General features: G+C 45.6%; 1 protein-coding gene across 1 annotated transcript; it reads left to right on the top strand.

Annotated features, from left to right (window-relative positions):
* The first annotated feature begins 3,090 nt into the window (after nt 1-3,090).
* CORT (cortistatin) lies at nt 3,091-6,770 on the top strand. The gene is made up of 2 exons (XM_074924942.1): nt 3,091-3,258; nt 6,430-6,770. The coding sequence occupies exons 1-2, from the start codon at nt 3,157-3,159 to the stop codon at nt 6,643-6,645; spliced, it is 318 nt and encodes a 105-aa protein (XP_074781043.1). The 5' UTR covers nt 3,091-3,156; the 3' UTR covers nt 6,646-6,770.
* Nucleotides 6,771-22,597: the final 15,827 nt, after the last annotated feature.

The following is a 22,597-nucleotide window of genomic DNA, read 5'->3' as shown; positions in this document are numbered from 1 at the left end:
CTTCTGGAGCATCCCCACCCTTACCAGGCTCCCCAGGATGTGTTCATGGGCATGCTGATTTCAGATAGATCTACCCTCACTGTAAAGTGGTAGAAACCCACTCAGACCATGTGCGACTCCAGACAGAAGAGAGTGTCGAGGAAGAAGACTTCTTAACCGGGTGAGTCAGATAACAGAGAGAGAAAGTGTCAAGAAGAAATCAAGGAAAGAATTGTCAGAAATGTTTATTCCTCCAAGGTATGACCTTTAGCCTTTCCTGTACAGAGTGACAAGCATTAAGGGGTTGATAAAAAAACATAACTGGGGCCTCTTAAAGGTCAGCCAGCCAATAAGACAGGGAATATGGAACAGTAGGAACGAAGAACAATCTTGTTCCTATATGTTGAACTCTCCAGTTACTAAAAAGAGAAAATTTTGTCACCACAGAGTTATTTTACTTCCTTTGGAAAAGGAGATGGTGCTGTAGCCTATGATGGGGAGGTGGTCAGCAGTAGTGGTAGCAGAACCAGCAGGTTCTCTGCAAAGGGGGCAGAGGACCAGAGCTTGAGAGGACAGACTAATGTAGGCAATTAAGCAGAGGCAGTTAAGGAAAGGGAAGGGCACTAGGGAAGATGAAGGAATCTGTAAAAGAGATGTCTGATATTGAGGGATACTGTAGCAGAGCCCAGAAGGAACTTGTTTGGATTTGGAGATCCAGTCCCACTGCGTGCACTAGAGTATGAGTGCTTTGGTGTGTCCCTATTCCCCTCCCTCCCAGCTGGAAGAGACACCCAGCCTTGCCCAAGCTAGAAGTACAGGTTTTGGCTGCACTGTGCTTGTCAACAGGGCCACAGGTTTGGTGCTGGCAGAAATGCTCTCCAAAGCCAGCCCCCTCAAGAGGTAATAATTATTTTATTACTGCCCTTTAATCCCAGAACAGATTCACGGCAGTCTGGTCACTGTTTACATCCCTGTGGGCCTCCCTAGAAGCTGATCTCTGGCTCAGCACATCATCCCATTTTTGGTAGAAGAGCATTGTCATACTTATGACCCCATTCGCTCAATGAAGCATTATAGAAAACAGCTCATCCAGAAGGCAAAGCTGCAAACAAAACCATATTTATTAGAACAAGCAGTTTGGTTAGACCAGATGGGCCCCAGCATGGAGACCTGGCTGCACTGCTCCTGCTGTCTGTCTAGCTTTTGGGCTAGTAGGCCCACGAGGTGCAGTCCTGCCTCATAACCACCAGTATGGGATTCACCGCCCGCCTGCCTGTCAGCCCAGGCACATCTCACACTCACAGGTACCTGCCCTTCGTTCCCCTTGAGCAACCAAATGCGCTTTCTCCATTTGCTATTCTCCCACTTTTACCTCTCCTGGAGCAAATTGGCTGTGGGTTATTTGGCAAGTCCCTGTGATTTGTCTGCTTGCTGAAGCCTGATACTTCACTGCTCTCTGTCTCGAGCCCCAGACTGGCTGGGAAGTGTTTGACAGAATCCATTACAAAGGGCTAACAGCAATTCTGATAAACTAGTGAGATCAGTTTAAAAGGAAACAGATAATGCTTCATCTGAAAGTGGTGTGTGGAAGCCAGCTCTCACAAAGAGGGGAGGGGGGGAGCATGGAGAAACAATGACATTACAAAGTTTTCTGAGGAAAATTCATTACTAGAAATTGCTAGATTGTCACCTTTCCCCACAAGTCCATATGTCTCAGAAAAGATTTTTTTCTTTCTAGCTTTCAGGGAGGGAATCCAGCATTTCTTTTCAAATATGCACGGAAGTGATGGCATCTTTTCCTTCAAGAGCATCCAGGGTGGTGTAACTGGCATTAGGAGCTGGATTATTTGCAGGCAAAGCTTCATCGTGCTATTTCCAGGAACTGTAATGCTGGTAAGTGGTAGAAGTGAGCTCAGAACAGGTTTTTCTGCCTTCTGTTCTTAGTTCTGCCACGGCATCCCCTTGGCCAAGTCACCTCACTGTGGGTTTATTTTATGTGCTAAATTAGGATAACAATTTACCTTTTGACTGTCGTTTGTTGTTAGGGTCAGAAGATGACTGACCTGAGGCGAGTTCTTCTGGAGAAAGGGCTAGTGGTGAGATGGGATCTTAGCTCTGTCTGCATCTCACAGGTGTGTGACAGTGGATGCCACACCTGCACAATGGGGACAATGCAAAACAGGTAGTAGTGCTTAATAGCACCTTCTGCTGGCCCACAAACCCATCTCACTGGTAGGACAGCATTTTGGGCAAAGGAAGAAGCATTATTAACTGCTAACCAGACAGAAGTGGTAGGAACTTACTCCAAGCAGCCTGCAGTCAGTGTCAGCATACCATGAGCCTTTTCTGAAGCCTCGCTGAGAAGAGCAGCTCTAGCTCTGACCAGCCTTTCAGTACTTTAGTTTCCATTTAATACATTTAAACCCAGCATCTCCAAGTCAGGATTCACTGTGTTGAGCTGTACTTCTGGGATAGGTTCAAGACATACTGAAACAATACTAAGAACAAAAGCCAGCGACCTCCAATTTGCTTCCAGGTAGTCTTATGTACATTTGCAAGATAAATTATATTACTGCAGCCTGTGTCCCCATGTTACCACAAACGGAAAGCCAGGCATATTGGCATTCCACAGTGAGATGCATCACCGGATGCAGAGATCCAGATCCAAATATCCCTAGAGCCTGGAGCTGTCTGGACACACAGACTGAGGGTTCAAGCCCATATCTAGGTACTGGTAGCCAGAAGTTTTACCTCTTCCCTCTGAATCATCCAGCATTGGCCATAGGTTTGTGCAGGCTGGTGGCCTATTCTCTCCAACATTGTTTTCCAAGCAGAATTCAGCTAACTAGGAGAGGCACAGATAGTGCCTACAATTTCTCGGAGCGAAGAAATAGCATGTTAGTGGAGAGTCCCAAATCTTTGCGTCCTCAGTCTCTGCAGGTCTGGCACATGGAAAGCCCAGAGGCACTGAAGTAGCCCACTCAAGCAGCCAAGTGTTAACAACCTCTCCAAAGTCTAATTTGCCTTTGATATAGACTTAATTGTTTGCGTCACCCACTGGGCTAGGGGGAGGGCTATAAAAGGGGCTGCAGCCATTGTCTGAGGCAGAAGAGAGCCCAGAAAGAGCTCCCTCTCCCAGTCTTCCTCATTCAGCACAGTAGTCACAGCCTGTACATCATGCAGCTGGTGGCCAGCCTGGTGTCTGTTCTGCTGCTGGTGTGGAGCGTGAGAGCCACTGCACTGCCCGGAGAAGAGAGACTTGCAATACAGAGCACTAGGGTGAGTATAATGCACCCTGGGCAGCAGCTGGGTGAGGTGGGAGCACGCAGAAGCAGGCTGGAGCCAGGGGAGGGGTAATAACGGCAATTAGGCTTTACCTGATGCAAACAACTCTTCCACCCCTCTATATTCCAAGGCACTACGGCTTCATGCCCTGCTGAAGCACAGGCTATTGCTACAGCTTACTAGTCACTTTATTTAGGAAAGGTACCAGGGCAGATGCCAGAGAGCTGCAAAACTGAAGTCTGAGCTAAGCAAAAGCTGGCAAAAAGAACAGAGCAGAGAGGAGGAAAAGGAGAAAATAATATTGCTGAAAGAGTACAGCATGAGAGAATAAAGCAGAGTACTAGGGAGGGAGAGAAAAGATACGTAATTGGTAAAATGATCAAGGGAGATGATATTTTAAATAGGACTCATGGGAAGGACAAATGTTTAAAAGATGGGTTCAGTAGGAAAGTAACAGAGGAATAATAAATGAAGTAATTATATCAGAATAAAATTGCTTTTTCCACAGTAGTATTCACAAGGGGAGTTATACTGACATAGTTCTGCTAGAATAATTACACTCTGAACCAGCACAGCTCTATGCAGTGGCAGAACTTATTATAGCAATATAATTATCTTACCAACTTGCAAAACTCTTAATATTGTAATGGCTATAGTGCTATAATAACTTTGTTTTGCTGGACTATTACCCTAAGAGGCCAAAGAGGTAGGAAGCAATAGCACAACAAAATCACAAGCAAGTGCTCTGTTCTGCTTGCCCTCGCCCCACAGTTGTCTCACCTGCATGTTCCTTGCGATCCCTGATGTTCCACTGAGCCCTGGTTCGTCACCCCGCACTCTGCCAGTCTGGTTCACAGCTGCATCCGTAAGGCTGCTGTTACTTCACTCCTGCAGAGGAGCTACCCAGAGAAGTGAAGGATCCCAACGTTGGTTTCATAGGAACTACTGCTTTGTGTGTATCTACATCGTTTTTTCTGTCTTAGCGTTAGCTCCAGCCCATCCATCAGTGTCTTGCTGCTTCAGGAGTGGGCTCACATCCCATTAACAACAAAACTGGCTGCAAGAAAGAAACGTAGGCAGTGTGAGGTGCTAGGGCTAGCGTTCTGTGGAGATCAGGGCTTCTGCAGCTGGCTGGGATTAACCCTTCTGGGGATAACTGTAAACTTTCAGCTGTACATTCTTACAGTAACAAACCCAGTACTTAAAAAGCAAACTCTTTCTGGTGCAAACGCTGGGAAAAAAGAAACAAGTTGTAGGGAATAAATTGCTAAATAAGGCTTTGATAAAAATGAATTCAAGTGTAATGACTCTTAGTCTTCCACACACTGTTGCTTACAAAATAATGATGTAATAGTTATAATGATTCTCTTTGGAGCATTCTACAAACTGCAAAAATTGTTAGATACTGATGAACCAATCCCTACAGTCACCACTGTTGTAACTCAGACAGATGTTTTAAGTATGAAGAATACTGGAATTTTATATATAAACCACCATGAAATCCATAACAATGCAAAAGAAAGGTCTTGCGCATTCTGACACACTGATGGATGTAGTACAGGGAGTTGAGCGGGTACCCAAAGATGTGCTGCAACCCACCCGTGCTAAGATCTCTAGCTGCTGCCAGAGTTCGGGAACAGCTATAAGCAGAAAGGGTGTTAGCAATGGATTAGTAGAGGGGAAGAGCTCCCAAGTTTCACTAACAGCCACAGCCAATCACGCATAAGGAATGTCCCCTAATAGCAGGCTGAGTTTTGCCTTCCCTACCCCTGAATCTGAAGCTGTTGGCTCTGCTTGGAGCAGGTTATTTCAAAACATAGTGTTTACAGCTAAGAAAGAAGCTTATGAGGAAGACATGACCCAGGAGACGTGTTCAGCTGGGTTCCCCAGTTCTAGTCCATCTCCCAAAGGCTCAAGTCATTTCTCTACTTGCAGTATAGGAGTAGGAATCAGGACAGGCACAAACTGCCTTTTATCTTTTCTTCTGCTACAAACATAGGATGTAATTCTTCTGTGCCTCTGTTTCTCTTGTGTGGAAGCAGGGTTAACTACTAGAGCTAAGAAAGTGATTTAAAAAATCCATAAACTCGGAATAATTGCTGCTGCCTGTATTTATCCATCTTTTGAGTTGCTCACCAAGTGGTCCTTAGCAAATGCTGGTGCTGACAGAGCCAGCAGATAGAGCAGTCCCAGCAGTTAAACATGGCATTTGTGAGAAGTGATGTGGAAATGCACTTCCAAGATTCCCACCCTCATGGGAAACAGGTTCTGTTCCTGTCAAGCCATCTATCCCAGCTTGTCCAGTACCAGCTGCCTCTGCTGATAAGTCGCAGAAACCAGGAATGCTCAGGCAAGAGGTAATTCCTCAGATTTGCTGGATACAAAGTTAAGAGAAACAGGATAACTCACAGCTTGTTACTGACAAAAATCCCTCAAGCCCCAAACCACAGGCTATGCTCTTTCATATACTGGTATGGCAGAGGGATGGAGCTCAGCAACTCCTCTTTCATTCTGCCTTCCCCCAAGGTCAGGCTATTGAATATGGGTTCAAGTTCTGGATATACAAGCTGCCTGTCTCCACTAATTAAATATTTTCTCCAGATACTTAGGACGTCTCTCTTCCCACCAACCCAGCCCTCTCCTTTGTTGCATTTCATTCTCAGCATTTTACAGTGGGTTACAGCCCTAGTGTGCTTGATTTAATGTTGCATGGGACTCTCTGCCTCTTCTCTGACCTTCCCACAGCGGATGCCAGGCAGTCAGAGCGGTGACAGGAGCACGGGCTTACTAGAAGAGAAGGCAGCTTGGCATTCACTGAAATTTAATTAGTGCAGGCAGCAAGGGACTTGACAGCCAATTCATGCCTATTTGTTAGCAGCTCTTTTCCAGTTATAACATGGCACGTGTGCCTCTCCCTGCTCAGCTGGCTGAGCTGGATATGGGACAGGAGAAGGGAGGAATGACCTCTGCAGCCACAGATTCCTTGGCTCCAGCACAGCTCTGCCGATGGGAGAAACATTGGCTCTGAGGAAAGGGCACCAGGGCAGGCAGGGAAAGGAGAAGGGACCCCACGGGGGATGCTTGCACCCTGCAACATCCCCCTGCCTTGATGACTGTGGGGGACGTGGCCTCCGTTCGTCACCTTCCCCTGGTCTCTGCCCACAGGAACAGAGCACAGTCCGGAAAGACGCCATCCTGAAGATGCTGGCGGGCCTGCTGGACAGCGTGGATGTGGGGCGCGAGGCGGCCTCCCCCGACGTGGAAGAGGAGGGCAAGCTGGAGGAGGAGCGGGCGGTGCTGGGACGACTCGCCCAGCTCTCTCAGAGGGACCGCAAAGCCCCCTGCAAAAACTTCTTCTGGAAAACCTTCACCTCCTGCTAGTGCTACCTGGCCTGGCCCGGCCCTGCCGGGCCGCCTGCCCGTGAACACCCTCCCCTCCCCTTGAGTGCCCCGTCCCCCGAGCTCCCTTCCTTTTCTTCTCCACCCCTGAGAATAAAGCATGGCGCCTCGGGGACTCGTCTCTGCCTCTCTGCGCCCCGCCGGGGCGGGCCGGGGTGGTGCGGGACATGCGTGGCGGCACTGAGGGCCGTCAGAGGTGGTGGCGGCGGCGGCCATCTTGTGGGGCAGCCATGGTGGGGGGCGGCCATTTTGGAAAGGGGCTTCTCAGCAGTGAGGGGTGTGTGGCGGGGCTGTGGCAGGGGCTGAGGAGTGGGGAGGGGCCCCGCGCTGGGAGCAGGGCACAGCCGTCCTTAGAGCTGCTGCAGCTGCCCCTCTGCCTCCGAGGGACCAGCTGGGTGTGTGGGTGAGGTGAGGCCCAGGCACTGGCTGTGCCCTGTGGGGAGGCCCCTCTCAGTGCTACCCCCAGGTCAGGATGAGGTGCTGTGCCACGATTTGGAGAGGATGGTTTGGTCCCAGGCATGTGGGAGAGCAGTCCCCTGTCCTCCTTTCCATGCTGGCTGTGACTGGGGGTGGCTGAGTGAAGCACCCAGGCAGTGCTCCACAGGTGAGGGGTGCAGGAGCATTGTTTGGGGGTGCTGGGAACGTGGGAGGGGGAGATGTGCCCAGAGCCTGGCTCTCACCCACTTTTGGTTTGCCAGCAGGTGTCTCCAGAGCGTGAGGCTGTACCTGCATCTGAAAAGGATTGAAATAATCTGGCTGTGACCCTGGGGCCAACAGCTTGGGCTCTGCTCTGGCTCTCTCATGGTTTCTTGGTGTCTTGACATCTCGCTTAAAAAAAACAGAAACCGCCTGATTTCTCTTCCTTATCTTCTTGGGTGCCATTTGCTGTCTCGAGAGTAGTAGGGCCTGCTGTTTTCTTTCTTTTGGCTTGCTGACCTTTTTGAACCTTATTTTTAGAACTAGGAGGTAGTGTAGAGATATGAAAGGTAGATAAGTTTGAGTTCAGCACATATATTTCTCTGTAAAGGAGACTGCTGAGGGTTTGGTCTCACATACTGGCAGAAAAAATATATGAAATTCATTTGCTCTATTTGCTTTAATTCTTAGTTGAGTTTTGGAGCTGTATTGCGTTGCTGGGAATGACCAGCTGTATGTTACTGAGCCTGTCTCCAAGGCCTGACTGACCAGTGGTGGGAACTAAAAGGTAGTTATTTGTAGTGCCTTGCTTTTGAACCTTTACATTTTTTTTTTTGGAGGCCAGTGACCATGAGGTCGCTCCTCTCAACAGAAGCATTTTGGATTAATCAGCAGCCAGCCTGTTTTCTTACCGTTGAAGTAATGTTTCCAACTCCCTCGCTCTCCCTGAATAATGAGTGATACAACCACTCCAGCACCTAGACAGGCTGCTTGCCGCTGCCACGTTGCTCTGTGTCAGGCTGCATTTTCACTGTGTTGTTTGCTGTAGAAATTTCTGGCTGTGTGTCTCCAGCTTGCAGGAGGAGTTAGAGCCCTGTGGCTTGTTTTATTTTTCACTCCATAATGAAAAATAAGATCCTTGCTGGGGGAACTCAGTGACTCAGTATATGGGTAATGGGATATAGAGCTTTTCAACTGTGTTGCCTGGAGCACCCAGCTAGGACACAGGAGACCTGGTTTTATGTCTCACTTTGTTGGCATTCACATTTCATCATTACCTCCCTTTCAATACCTCAGTTTCCCTGTCTTTAAGATGGGGTGATATCGCTTGACTTTTTTTATAATTTTTCTTAAGATATGTAGGTGACAAGTGCTGTATAAGAGCTAATTATAGCCATTACTCTTACTAAGACCTGTGTAGCAGTATGAGACCAACCAGCATGCTAGTACATGAGGAGTGTTCTCATAAGATAAGAGACTCTAATAAGAGTCGCCTTATTATCCAGCATTAAACCTTGTCTGTGATAATAATGTTCAAGACACTGTCTAGTGGAAATGAGAAACACAGCACATGGACATAGGGATTGCCCCTAACAGAGACTGCGTGTTCAGCAAACTGTACACTGTATTATTTAGTAGTTCCTGGACAGGAGAGTAGCCTGGCTGCTCTCAAGGTTGGAAGTAAATTTGGAAGTTGAACTCTTCTTTCATCCCTACAGATGGTTCCTGCTAACATAGGCTGAGGCACACTGGCTGAGCACCAAGCAGGAAGTCTGCATCGCCAGTGCACGTGCTGTGGATAGGGGCCAACACAGTTGAGGCAGCTTCTTTCATCAGTGCTGAAATCAGTGTTTGAGTTGGATTTAATTTTGCAGTTTCCTTGGTAAGTCAGTGTGCTGAGACTGAAGCAATGTGAGATCCTGTCTAATGATGGCATTTAATATTAGGGAGTGTAGCATGGTAAATCAGATTCAGTGGGAGGGGCTTAACAAAGTTTATAAATCGCACGTCATACATGGGCATTTTTTATTTAAATTTTCATAAAAGAATTGTGAGTCTTATAATTGTATATGTCAAGTAGAAGAGGACAAGAGTGTGTTATTCCTTTTTCAGATGCAATAGCCAATGCATTTTAAAATCTTGTCACAGCTCAGAATAATTGTGTGTGTGTATGGGCAAGTGGGTAATACCTGTGAGCTATCTCCAGACTTTTAAAAAAGTGAAAAAAACATATTAAAAAGTAAAAAAAGGTGTTAGAAGGCAAGCATTTAAAGTCAGCTAGCACACACAGTGCTGACCTCGCCTAATTCAGTGCACAGTCCAGTGGTATTCACTGTATTTAATTTTTTTTTTTTTAAACCTGAAGCTAGTTCATGCTTATGCATCGACCTGCAGGCAAATGAAGAAATTATCATGGGGACAAGCTCAGCTGGGAACCTACAGCATATTCAGTACCTAGGAGTGACTCCATATGTGTGTATCCTATCCCATGATAAATGTGAAGTAGTCCAAAGTATCTTATTCTTCGATGAAAACAATGTAAATCTCATTTAGTCTGAGACCAAAGCATGTGCATATGTGGACAGATAGGACAGAGGAACTAGGGAGGTATTAATTTGAAATTTAGTACTCTCCACAGTGACTTCCTTGTACGTGTTTTGAGTAGTGCAGATCTTGTTTTAATATCTGCTGTCAGGTAAGCTAGCAGGAAATCAATACGTCACTGTGTGCATTTTCAGCCTTGGACAAAGGAGAGAGTTGCAATCTGACCAGACTTCACAAAGATAACTGTCTGTCTGCAGGTAGCTGGCAAATGGAGTTAAATTTAGTGGGAACACAACAGTACTGCCTAGTCTGGCAATCACTTGTCTGTTGTTCTCAAACAATGTGTAGCCTGAGACACCTTTAGCATTGATTACAGATACAGAAAATTAAACATAGCAGTGCAAGGAGAATGAAGCAGGAGGTTGCAGAGGGTGTCTCTTGTCTTATGTTAGCATATTTGGCTCTTCTCAGAAACACTAAATGTGTGTTTGAAAAGCAGTGAGCCCATTTATTTTTAAAAAAATTGTTTTGAGGCTGGTGGCATATAAGCAGTCAGATGCAAACTGGGAAAAGATTAACTGGGTTTGCACTGAGTCAAGTGAATTTTGCTGTTGCTGATGGTCGTAGATCAATGTAGTGGCTCACAGAATGTGTTCTGACGGGATGCTTGTTTTTGACAATCTTCATCTGATTAAGTTGGTGGTTTAGATAGCAACAAACTAGACGGCATCCCTGTGACACAGAAGCACTGCTGTTATATATCTTTCTTGGCAGTATGGGCTAGGAGATTTGCCTTATGCTTTGGACTTGATGGTGGGAGATACTGATCCAAGACACATTGCTCTGTGTCTTGTTCAAACCATGAGGCCACGTGTACCTCTGTCTGTGGCTCTGCTGACATTCCTGCCATGATAGGTTTTGTTGAGTGGAAGAATAATACAGGTCAAATAAGGCATTTGTTCACTGTCTAGTTGTTGCTCACTGTAAATAGTTTGTTCAGTGGCCTTGTTCTCTGAGCTCTGAAAGCTTCTCTTACTTGTGAAGTCGGCTTTGAAGATTTAACTTCACTTAATTTTCTGAGCTCCTGTATTCACAAACCCCTCAGCAACAGAAGGCTGCAAATGCATTTTATATTCCATGAAGACTGCTCAGTGAAAGAAGCTAGTACCTTGACCATTCAGAATGTACAGTAGCTTCACATAAGTCATGTGCAACAGAGGAAATCCTGAATACAAATGACCTCTTGGTGAATTGGGAGGATGTCTTACACAGTGGATTTTCCTGTCTTTGCTGAACCCTGATAGAACTTGAAGGGATTTGAGAGGAGGATGCCAGGGAGTGAGAGGGAGTTGCCAGAGCACTGTACTTTTTGTGGACTAAGTCAGAAGGACAGGCAGTGTTAATGTGTTGTGTTTTTTGGTGAAACTGTAGGGAGAAGGTCTGTATGCTGTAAATGCTTGAGAGATGGGAAATCAGAAGGTGCTCTCTGCTGTTCCAACAAGGATTTCAGAGATGTAAGCGAGACAGGAGCTAATGGAGAACAGCACACTGCTGTTAATCAGCTTGCGTGAATAAGCCCTCTGGAGAAGCTTGGGGATACAAGCAGAGACTCTAGAAGCTGTCAGCCTGTAACCCAGCCTACTGAGGAGCAGCTGTACCCCATGCAGAGGGAGATCAGTTTAACTGCCTGTGCTGAGCCTGTGAGCCGCCTTGTAACAGGCATGTCTGATCTGTGTATTCCTCCTTGCGAACTCCAGCACCTTTGGAGCTGACTGAGCTTAGATTTGTATCTCATTTTGCAGCCTTGGGAGGGAGATACCAGGTGAAAAAAACCCAGTGTTTCAGTCCCTTAGGATAGGAGCTTTGGAGAGAGCTGTTTGAATCTAGATTCAAACCTTCTAGCCTGTCTGCTTCTCATTTGTTAAAATTATGTAGGGCTCATAGAAACTCTCAGAGGAAGCATTTGGGAGGTGAAGGAAATCTGAACAACTCAAATCTGTGTCTTCCACCTCCCTGGAGAATGAGAATGTCTTCGTCTTAAGTGGTAGGCTGGGCTGGAAGAGGGTTGTTGTCTAGCAGGACCACAGCACACAAGGGAATAAGTAGCTGTGCCAGAGGAGAAAGCATGCTGTTTCCCTGGGCTTGGGGCATTCAGCTGGGAATGAGGAATTTCTGTTCTAGCAGTACCTTGGGGACCTGGAGGACTCTTGTTTTAAACTAATTAATGTTTAGTGTAAAAAAAAAAAAAGTCTGAAATTATAAGCAATGTTTACAGCTGGGGTCTTGTTGAATTTGGCTTGAGGTCAGGCCTACTTCCTATTGTAAGATTGCTGGTTAGGCAAGTCTGCTGTTCAGAATGTCTTCAGTTTCACTCGGCTGTGCTTGCCTGGTGTATTTTAGTCTCTTCTTGACAGAGAGGAAGAAGCCAAGGATTTATGGCTGTGGAAAGCTTCCTACTCCTGGTTTGTACATTCCAGAAATTGTCCAGGAGACTTTTGGTCCCTTAGATGATAGTTTGAAAGTGCATCATTGTAGACACATTGTAGCTTAGGTCACTGGTGCATAGAAGGAAGAGTCTTCAGATCTGGTTGATTTTACTGTGACTTTGTTTATGTATTTGAACAAGAGCAGATTGTCTAGATAGCACTGGGTGTATTGGTCTGCATTAGTTAGTGAACCTAGCACAAGGAGCAGCTTAATTAATAGAGAAAGGGAGACTATTTCTGTGATAATATTTTATACAGAGCTTTTAACTCTTCCAGTTGGAACAAGACTCTGTGCAGGGAGTCCCCTGCTCAGAGTGAAACCCCGAGGTCAGGACATGTCTCCACGTAAGCCTTTTTCACTCTGAGAGCTCTGCCTCCGTCCTTGGCCTTGTGCTGCTAATCTAGTCAGAGGTAAAGCGGTCCCATGGTGAGAGGTGCCCTGCCAGAAGCTTAGGTGCAGGTGTACAGGCAGGGAGCTGCAGCTGCCTAAAAAGCCACGGATTTGCACTTTAGGAGCCTGGTACCATGGGGAGCAAACAGCAGTCTTAGTGCTCTAAAATATTGGCTTGCAAACAATGTTCATCTTCATCTGTGAACTGATGAATTTACCCACTGCTGGGAGGCAGTGAGCTGGAAAGTGCTGTATGATTGCTCTTCCGAAAAGGATAACTGAACCCTGCTCTGTGCTGGAAGGCAGCTTGTCATGCTGTGGGACAGAGCAGGCTAGAAGCAGAATAACCGAGAAGAAATGCCACTGGTGGCCATTTGCTCCATTCCAGAACAAAAATGGCAATGTCTCCATATTGCAAAGCTGTCTCAATAGCGTGTGACTCAGAAGCTGTGTGAGAGTGTACATAAACCCAATAGAGCGAGGTAAGGGAATGTCCTCTCTCCCTTTAACCATTTAGTCACAGGTGGGCTTGCATTTTGTCAATCTTCTTATGTTATTAATGTGTCTTGGTATAAAATACGAGGTTACTGAGTGTTGTTACTACAAGGAGAAAGTGACTGTGCATATCTGTATCTGCATATTCTTCTTTTCAGATAAGTAGTTGTTTCCGTTTTTATTTAACTAACAGTTTTCATGAAGGACTCCTCGTGAGATAATCGACCTTTGCCACCATCCTTGTGCATCAAACAAGAATGATCATTCCTATTCAACAGGAGACAAACCAAAGTCCCAGCCAATGGATCAAAGTTCCTGTGGGAAGCAAGCGGGAGGATGGGGACCACAATCCAGGAAGTCTCTTGGGACACAAGATAATGGCTATGTCCAAATTACTGCACTTGGGGAATCTTCACTCGGTTCTGGTGTCTCCACCTTTGAGCAGTCAAAGCCCCAAGCAACGCTCTCGGTGGAAGTAACATGCCAAGAACAGCCCATCTGTGTCAGCTCCTGTATCAGTTGTGGGATCTAGGCAGGCAGAGAGACAGGTTAATATGTTTCCTGTTTCTGTAAGCCCTCTTCTGACAGCTGGTCAGTTCTGGCTGCAGGCCTTCGTAGCTTCTGAATGACAGGCTATAAATCAGAGCTGGCACCTAAAAGAAGAATTGTAATGAAGGCTGAGAGATTTGAGGAGAATCGTTTTCCTGAGTCCCATCCCATTTTCTAACGGCCAGATACAGACGCTTGCCCTGTCCCTCAGAAGCGTTTAACTAGACTTCACCTCTCTGGGAAGATTGCCTGGTAAATGAGATGTCATGGGCAAACGCTGCCCTAGCATTAAGGGGATTATTTCCAAATTATTTGAAAAGACTTAGCATGAGTGCAGAAACTATAAATAACAAGGAGCACTTTGGAAATTTGGAGCCAGCCTCCTGAGCCCTTGGGAACTTCCCAGGGCAGAGTACAGGCACAGAACACAAGGGAGCTCCATCTGCTAGAGGAGGTACTGCGGAACAACCACCAAAGCAGTCAGCAAAGGGAAGGTCGTTCTGTGTGGCTTCCCAGCTCTCTGTGGCAATTCAGGCTGCAACCGAGCCCTCTCTAGTCTGCGTGGAACTGAGTATGAGGTGCCCCAGGCTGGCCACCAAGAGCAAGTTAGCATAAGTGGTGTGTGAAATGCTGTTTGTGAAACACTGCTGGGCTATAGGCTTGCAGTGGCAACTTATGTCACAGGACACTTGGCCCAGGATACAGATGGCTCCCATCTTGCAGCAGATGTTTGCCTACTTCATACCTTAACTCTGCACATTTGTTGGTGGGTATATGGTGCTACACTGGTGTCATCTAAAAGATGAACTTTGTTTTCCCACAAATTATCTCGAAGTGTTTGACTTCTCTGACATTTGGCCTCTGCTTGTACGCGTTTGTTCTTGGAATACAGATATTATTAACAAGAAGAATAACTGGAAGAGTGAGGAGTCCCGCTGGAAAATAACCCTTGATTGCCATGCCCGTTGCACAGTCCCTTCATTCATGTGTTCTCATGTGTGGCTGTGAAGACTCCTTTTGCTGTGTCTGCACAAGGCTTTCATAATAATAAAACAGTTGTTTAATTTATCATTATTATCTGTATTGCAGGAGGCAGTACAGTCCCTCAGCTAGGGCTGATTCAACAGCCAGTCAGGCCTTACACACCCCAAAAAATGCTGCTTCTCATGCTAAAGATCTTTCAGTAGAAGAGATGAGGTAGAGGAGGAAAGTGAGAGAACATGTCAAGACCATCAGCAGAATAGCAGTACTAGAATGTGACACTGGTCTGTAGACTTCCAGATCCAGTTAAACTGAAAGTTTGCAACTCTGAATTCCTAACCTGTCTGAAGATTGCAGTGTATTAGGGATGAATATTACAGTGATACAAGAATAAAAACCTCACAGTCTTTGGAGACTTTCTTAAATGAAATATGTTTCAAAGTGAAAAACCATTTGGTCCATCTGTGTCCCATTACTAAGCTGGGGCTGTCATCCATTTTCATTAGACAGGGCCTGAGCATGTGGGTGGGGACAGAGGCCCAGGCAGCTGCCCTGGACACCAGGCTAAAAAGCACCATATGGAAAAGCCTAATGTATGTTAACCGGCATCAGAGACCAAAATTGAAAGAATAATGGCCCATCCACATGCGGTAGCCTCAATGAGACAAACTCTCAGCACCAATCTGTCAGCTGCAATTTTGGGTCATTACAGTGCTGCTAAGCAGAGGCTAACAGACAAGTTAGAGTAATCGGACTTCAGCAAGAATAATGCTTCCAGCTGTGCTAGCACTCTGGCTCAGTTTCCTCCTTGCTAACATATATCAAACAAAATATCTTCCTTTCCTCAGGGATTCTTCCTACCGGGTCTCAGGGGTTCCCAGCCAAACATTTAAATTACATGCAATGATCTTTTAATTTGCTGGCTGTTTGGTGGCTCTGCCACTTCAGATAAACACATGCTATATAGCAGCACTGCTTCCCTTTTGCCCGCCCCACAGAGGCGTAGCTGAAGTATTTTCATCTTCACCCCCCAGAGTTTCTTCTTTTAGTTTTAACTGTTAGCTAGGGAGGCTCGGAGCTTGACTAGAACTGCTAAGTACTCTGTGCTGTGAGTGCCTTGGCGTTCAGGTTAGAATCCAGGTTAGATCCAATGTCCTTGTACCAAGTTGACTCTACATACAGCCAAATGATTTTGTTTGCCTTTCCAGTGGTGCTGAGCATTGATGGAGCAAAGTAAGCTCTTGCAACTGTTTGGTGACTGGTGGAAGTCACTGTCAGGTATTATGGCTGGGGCAATTTAGGATGTACATTCATAGACTGTGCCAGGTTATAGCTCTGCCTATCTCTAAAAAGCAGATTTTTCTGAGACAAAATACGATGCTGTGTTGGCACGAACTCACTCCTCCTTTGTAATGCTTCTGTTTAATTGTGTTTTGTTGAAAACTGTATTTAAAAGCTGTTACTTTCTTTTTGCTGATTCCCTCTATTGTTCAAGTTTTAGTTGTGACTCCTGCTGAAACTTCAGTGTTGTAGATTTCATGATGGTGTTGAAAGTGAGGAGCAGGAAGCCCAAGTAAGTGTCCCACTCATTTAAAAGACAAAATTAAATTTCTCTGGTAAACAATAGCAATCTTGCCTCAAATCCAAGTGTTTGACATCACCGAAAACAAAAGCACACAGGAGCAAAGGATGTTTTACTGGTTATCGATCTGTGAAGATTTCTGTGAGAGAATTGAAAATGAGCAAAGAAGCTGAGGAGTAAAGTGTCCATGCAGCACAGAACTCTTGCCCTGCATTTTGGTGGGCTTGTTTGTTGGTTTTTTTTTTTCCCCTGGGTCAAGAAATGAGAGCTTCAGGTTGGAATTCTGACAACTGTGAGCTTAGATCTAGACCAAAAGACACTGTTCAGTTCACTTCAACACTTCAGTTCAGTTCACTTCACTTCAACACTTCCACTTCTTTGGTGCAGAAACAGATTGGACATTCCTGCCTTAAAAATAAGATAGATGAGGCCAGTCTTTGTAAAAGGCAATGCATCTAGAAAATACCTTGCTTATCCCTCATTTCTCTTTCAAAGAGAGGAGAACAACCAGGGATCCAAGACTTTGTTGAAGGGGGTGCAATTTGAAATAGTTGGGAAAGGCATATTATTCCATGGAAGTGGTAAGCAAAAGTTTAGCACAGCTGATTGCTTGCTAGGTTTGTGATTTTTTCCTGGAGTGCTACAGGTATTTTAATATACAGGTTCTGATTGATGCAACTGTTGGGTCTGACATGGCCTTCAGTCTGTTTTCTCCAAGGCAGGAATGAGGTTGTGTGTTTTCAGTGAGGGATTTAGCCACAGGTAAGATTTCTCCATTTCAGTGTATCAAACTAACTCTTTAAAGTTTGAGCAGTAGCTCTTATTTTGGGAGTGCTTTGGACTGGCTTTACTGTTTATCTAGATCAGTGGAGTAACAGCTGCTTTGTTAGAAAAAAATTGAGATTATGGGCAATTGCGGAGGAAGAGAAATGGTGAAAAATGTTTTTGAGTTGAACAGGGATGAGTAGAAAATGCATTTGTGTGTATATATGGACAAGGAGCCTGTTGCAAGTGGGTTTAATGAATTTGCCAGTTCTATTGCTGTTGAAACCTATTCTTCAGCATGTTTCTCAGCTTCTCCCTCTTCCTGAGTGGGGAGGGAGCCTCAGGAATTTACTGCCTCCTCCAATTCCAGCAAGTTATACATTTAGGAGGTGCATACAGTTCTTCACAGTGTTAATTACGGCATGTAGAGAAAGAGCAGTCATGGAAGAAGAAAGAAATGAAAGGGAGATGGAAATAACAGACAAGCAGCCAAACTCTGACTTCCAAAGGCAGACCTTGTGCTCTCAGCTGAGAGCAACTTGTCTGCTGTGGTTTTGGTGTGGAAGATGAAGGCTGGGTTCCCCTTCTTTGAAAAACTGGGATTTCATCTCAAACTTAGTGGTGGTTGCTGTGCTCTGCAGACTCTGGTTCTGCAGATAGGAAGGGGTTTAAGCTTCATTTAAGAAAGGATGTAACAGTGGAGGATTATATGGAAATTCCAGCAGGAGATGCATATGATTCTTCTACCAAGCTCACTTTTCAGTTTTCCCTTGACAGAGAATGATTTTGGAGAGAGACTACTGCTGAAGTGGATCCTTTAGTTGGAGACTGTGCTGGAAGGAGTGGCACATGCTAATAGTCTCTTCAAAGCTGCCAAGTGACTCTTTAGGCCTTCCAGTCATTGTGGCAGGTGTGTAACCCCAAACTGTTCTCTCTAAACAAGACTGTCGTTCTTGGGTGCTGTTTTGGGAGCTGAAAAGTCTCATAATTACTTCGCAGGGCCAAACTGCTTGCTGAATTAGGTAATGATAGGTTCAGGCAAGGCTTTTTATTAGCCTCACTCTATTCACAATAGAGAGTTCCTGATGGGCTCACCCTTTGTTGCTCTTTGTATCTTCTAGTACAGAGATTTGTTGTATTTTTCTTGCCTTTTTTTTTGTGTTGCCCCTAGTCTGCCTTCCCTGCTTTGAGACTTCACGTTGGACAACAGCTACATGTTAGACGTGTGTTATTCCTCTTAGCTGTTTGGAGGCAGGCTTACGGAGGAGAGTGTGTTGGCTGTGCCTGTAACGTTCATAGCATCTTTGCTTGGGGAGAAGACAGCACTGTATTTCATAGCTTTGGCTCTAGCTGTATCTGAATTGTAACCAAATTCTCTTCCCAGCACAAACAGCTGCTCTAGTGAAGTCACAGACTTGGAGCCAGCCCAGCAGACATGCTGCAGCTACCAAGGATGTGGGCGGGAGCGAGACAGTAGCTTTGTGAGCTAGTTCAATTTTTGAGAGCCAAGCTAATGGGACTGGGAAGACAGGCCAGGGGAAAAGAGATTCTGACCTACGCAGTTCTTACGCTGTCTTCCCCATGGCAGAGTGGGAGTTTTTTCCAGGAGAAGGCAGAGTAATGTGACCAGCATCTCTTGTGTGCTGTCATATTCTCTTCCCAAGGGAATGAGTGCATGCAGTGCAGGGGGGTTTGCCCTGGAATTTGTTTAGTCACGTGCGTGAACACACGCACATACATCCATGCAGTGGTCAAAATGGACTGGCATACGTGAAAATCATGTGCTGTTGGATTCTGCAGCTGTGTAGTCGAGCAGAAGTTATACAGGTATTTACACATTATCATTTTCAGTGGGTACACATACAAAATGTATAAATTGTGTGTGTGTGGCCTCTGATGTATGTATGCACACACACACACGTGTTCAGAGACATGTGCTTTGTGGTGTTCCTGGAGAGGTCATGTTTCACAGCCCGAGAGCAGCCCCAGACAGATGACAGTTACCCTTGGTTTTGAGAGCTCTGTTCATGCCAGAGGAGCAAAGCTGTTGACCACTATCTTCACCCCAGAGTTTTTGTTATCTTCCTAGACAATTTGAGCTCAGATCTGAGTGCTTTCGGATGAGGATGACACTGTAGAATTGCACTGGCTGTTCTTTGGAAGTCAGTTAGTGCAGGGTAGAGAAAAGTCCAGTGAATTTTTGCTGCTAGAGAAATGTGCTTTAGCATTCTGAAGCAGCTGGAGTCCATCTCTGCAAACAGAATATAAAACAATGAGGTAGCAGTAGACAGCGTGGGAAGGAGGAAAGCATGCCCTAATGGAAGAAAGTATCTTGCCCCATTGCATGAGTTTTCTCTGCCTGCTATTTTTCCCCTGGCAAGATTATTTTTTCCTGTTTCCCAGCAGCCAGGCTCTTCCCCCTACCCCACTCCATGCTCTGCTTGCTCCATATGTGTGCTTGTCTCTTGATGTCAGTCACGCTACTTGATTTGTAATGAGGAAACAGAACGCCTTTTCCTCTGCTGCATTTGCTCCCCCCAGTCCTCTGAACCCCTCAATGCAGGAGGATTGGGTTTAGCCACGGAACAGCAAGCATCCAAGCAATCTCTTAGGACTCTGCAGAGGCAGCTGGCGTTTGAGAAATAAGGGGCAGTGGGGAGCAATGTCTTCAGGGATCACAGCAAGCAGCTACTGCACTCGTTTGCTCTCCTGGTTTGTGACACAAGGATAGCTACTGCTGTGTTAGCTGACTGCAGTGTCTCACCTTGGAAGTCAGGAAGGCCTGTGCATGCTTTTCCTCCAGTCATTAACCAGCCTCTTGCTTTGGCACTGTACCTGTGTTTCACACCTGGAGGCATGTTCAGATGCTCACTGTCCAGGTTATTGCACCTGAAACATCTGGTCTTGACTGTGATCAGGCATGGAATTGCTTTTCATGGAGTTGCTGTCACAATGGAGGAGCTGCCTTTCAAAGGCCCGGAGATGCTTTTCTCCCCCAGCACAAGGTGATTTTCTGAGGCAGTGTGTGGTTTTGCATTTGAGAATACAGCTGTCTGGGACTCCTTTGATTAAGTGTATGTGTGGCTGTATTGACTTCATTTTTACAGGATCTCAGAGTTTGTCACAGCTGAAACTCTTGCTGCAGGAACATTGCTTCGGCAGAATTTACCTCATAACATTTCTGCAGTTTCAAAACTTGGGGTCAGAGGGAAATCTGAACAGAAGAGCTACCCAGAACTTAGACTGGATCTCACACAACTTTGATGAAGGCCATAAGCTACACAGATGGTGTCCAGCCTTCTCAGCTTTTCAGTTGGGTCCTCCTGCTGTCTGGTTTTGCAGAGGAAGTGGAGGTCAGGTCTCTGGATCTCAGTGGTACCCGCCTGAGGGGCACTGTGTTGGCCGAGTAGCTCTGCTCTTGCTGATTTATTCGTGTCTGGCTTAGCCGTCTGCACTTGCTGTTGCCACAGGGGGGATTTGAAACCTTTCCTTGACAGACCTCAGTGCTGAATAGTAAAAGCATGTTCTGAGAGACTGTACAGGGTCTGAGGGAGAGTATGGGCTCATATGAGGTCTCTCCAATATCTCTGTGTCATTCCATATTCCTCCATTCCACAGAAGATTATTTTTTTTTCAAGGGGAAATCCTTTCTTTGAACCTTGGCTTTCACACATGGTGGTTCTCTTGAAAATTGATGACTTGCCCTCAAACATGGAAGGAGACAGGGGCACAAGAAGACAGCTGGGCAGACTTCTCATGAGGCATCTGTCATTCCAGGTAACACCCAAGCTTTGTGAAGTGGATCTGTAACTCGGCAAGTTACAGAGCACTGGAAACTGCAGTGACATGGATGAAGTCCACTCAGCCTTTAGGCTGGCTTAGTCCTGTGTGGACAAAAGGGAAATTGTGGACAGTAGGAGCCTCTGTGGGGCCTAAGGTTAGCTATCACAGTGCTCTCAAGATACTGCTGCACCTGGCCAGCTGATGCCCAGCAGCTTTTTGGAGGTGGAAGGTTTCTGGGCAGAGAAATAGGGACTTTTTTGTCCTTGTTCATGTCAGGTGCTAGGGACTAAAATCACAGCAGTTTTGTCTCTCCACAGACCGTGCCAGAGGAAAGCCAACATATGCACCAAGCATTCAGTTTCTCAGTCTCCAGGATTACAGTTTATTAAGTCAGCTTTCTTATTTTAGTGCTATGCATCAACCATCAGCTTCAGGGGCCTCATCAAATTCTGGGGCTGTGAGAAACTTTTCAGACTAAAGATGAGAATTGTCTCTCCATGCCTGTGCTACTGAACTGAGCAGGAAGCCTGATGTGGGATGCTTCTCTAAGTATTTATGTCTGTGGGAATCAGGCACCAGCTGGTTAGGCACAGATTGATTTTTTGCAAAATTTTCCTTCTCTTCCCTTGTTTCCAGCCAGTATAAAGACCACATCTTGCATGTGTTGATAGGATCATTTTAGCAGCTAGTGGCCCAGGGGAAAAGCTAGTCCTCTCTGGGTTCTTGTCTGTTAACCATGTTTGTAGGTACTGCTGCTATGCAATTAATTATTACTGCTACTGGTTTCTCCTTCACTTTTATTAAATGGTATTTTCTGTTTGCAGTCTGCTAAATGGTTTGTTGGCTTTAGATATGTTCATGTAATAACTCCTGCTTTCCTGCCAGCACCAACTTCACTGCCTGGGGTAATGATTTTTCGGCTGTTCAAAAATGAGTATCAAAAGGTGTCCATTTAATTACAGGATATGTTAGTATAAATTCCCTGCATGCGCATTGCAGTAGTCCGTTCCCTGCTGCAAATCAGTTTTCCTGCTCTTTGTTCATTTTTCTCAGGGAAGAGGTGGGACCTAGGTTCAGTATTAACATACCTGGCTTTTCACCCTCTATAAATTTAGGCCTATCTCTATGTGCTGGGATAGGAATTTTGTGGGAAACTTAAATGACTTGGAAAGAAATAGTCTGCAAGCAGTGGAATTAATAAAGCTTTATGTCCTATTGGCTCTCCCAGTTGAATTCCTTGTGGTCTTACAGTGGTGTGACATCCCTCTGTGGATCCACAAATGTTTAAAGAAATTTGAGTTAATTTTTCAGGGTTTTTTCCTCAGAGAATCCCCAGTAATAGGATTTCATTTTTTTCTCCATCTGCCTGTTTCCAGTACACTGATATCCTTGGATCTGCTACTTTTCTGCCAAATTGGGTAGAAATTAACTGTTGGGCTTTTAAAGTTAGTAAGCTAGGTTACACAGGCAGATGTGAGCACAGAGGATTTTTGTCCCGTTTCTGTAGCAAGCCAGGTTCAAAAGACAGAAATTATTAAGTATGCCTTTTTACCTTATGGGTGTTCCAGGATGGACAGGATAAAAAGCAACCCATGTGTATAAACAAGGTATGGAGCAGGTTTCAGTCAATACAAGCTTGCACTGGTTTAAAATGTGCAGCTGAGAGCTGGAAGACTTTGACATCTCTTAAACTTGTGCCTGTGTGTGCTGTAGTGGTGTGTTACCCAAGTATTCCTGTCCTGTTACATGGAACCATCTAACCAGGCTCACTCACTATTCTGAAATCCTGTAGTGTGCCCCATTATTTTGTTTTCAACACCTTCCTGCTCTGACAATGGAAGAAACTACTTCCAGTAACATGCTGTTTGTGTTAAGAGTAATTGTACATCAGTTGGTTAGAGGGAAGGAGCATTGCCTAGGTCCCCTCACTCCCCCCCACAG

This window comes from Athene noctua, chromosome 22 (genome assembly GCF_965140245.1).
Source record: "Athene noctua chromosome 22, bAthNoc1.hap1.1, whole genome shotgun sequence".
NCBI lineage: Eukaryota > Metazoa > Chordata > Aves > Strigiformes > Strigidae > Athene > Athene noctua.
Note: the sequence above shows the minus strand (reverse complement) of the source record. Positions and strands in the feature narration are given on the sequence as shown.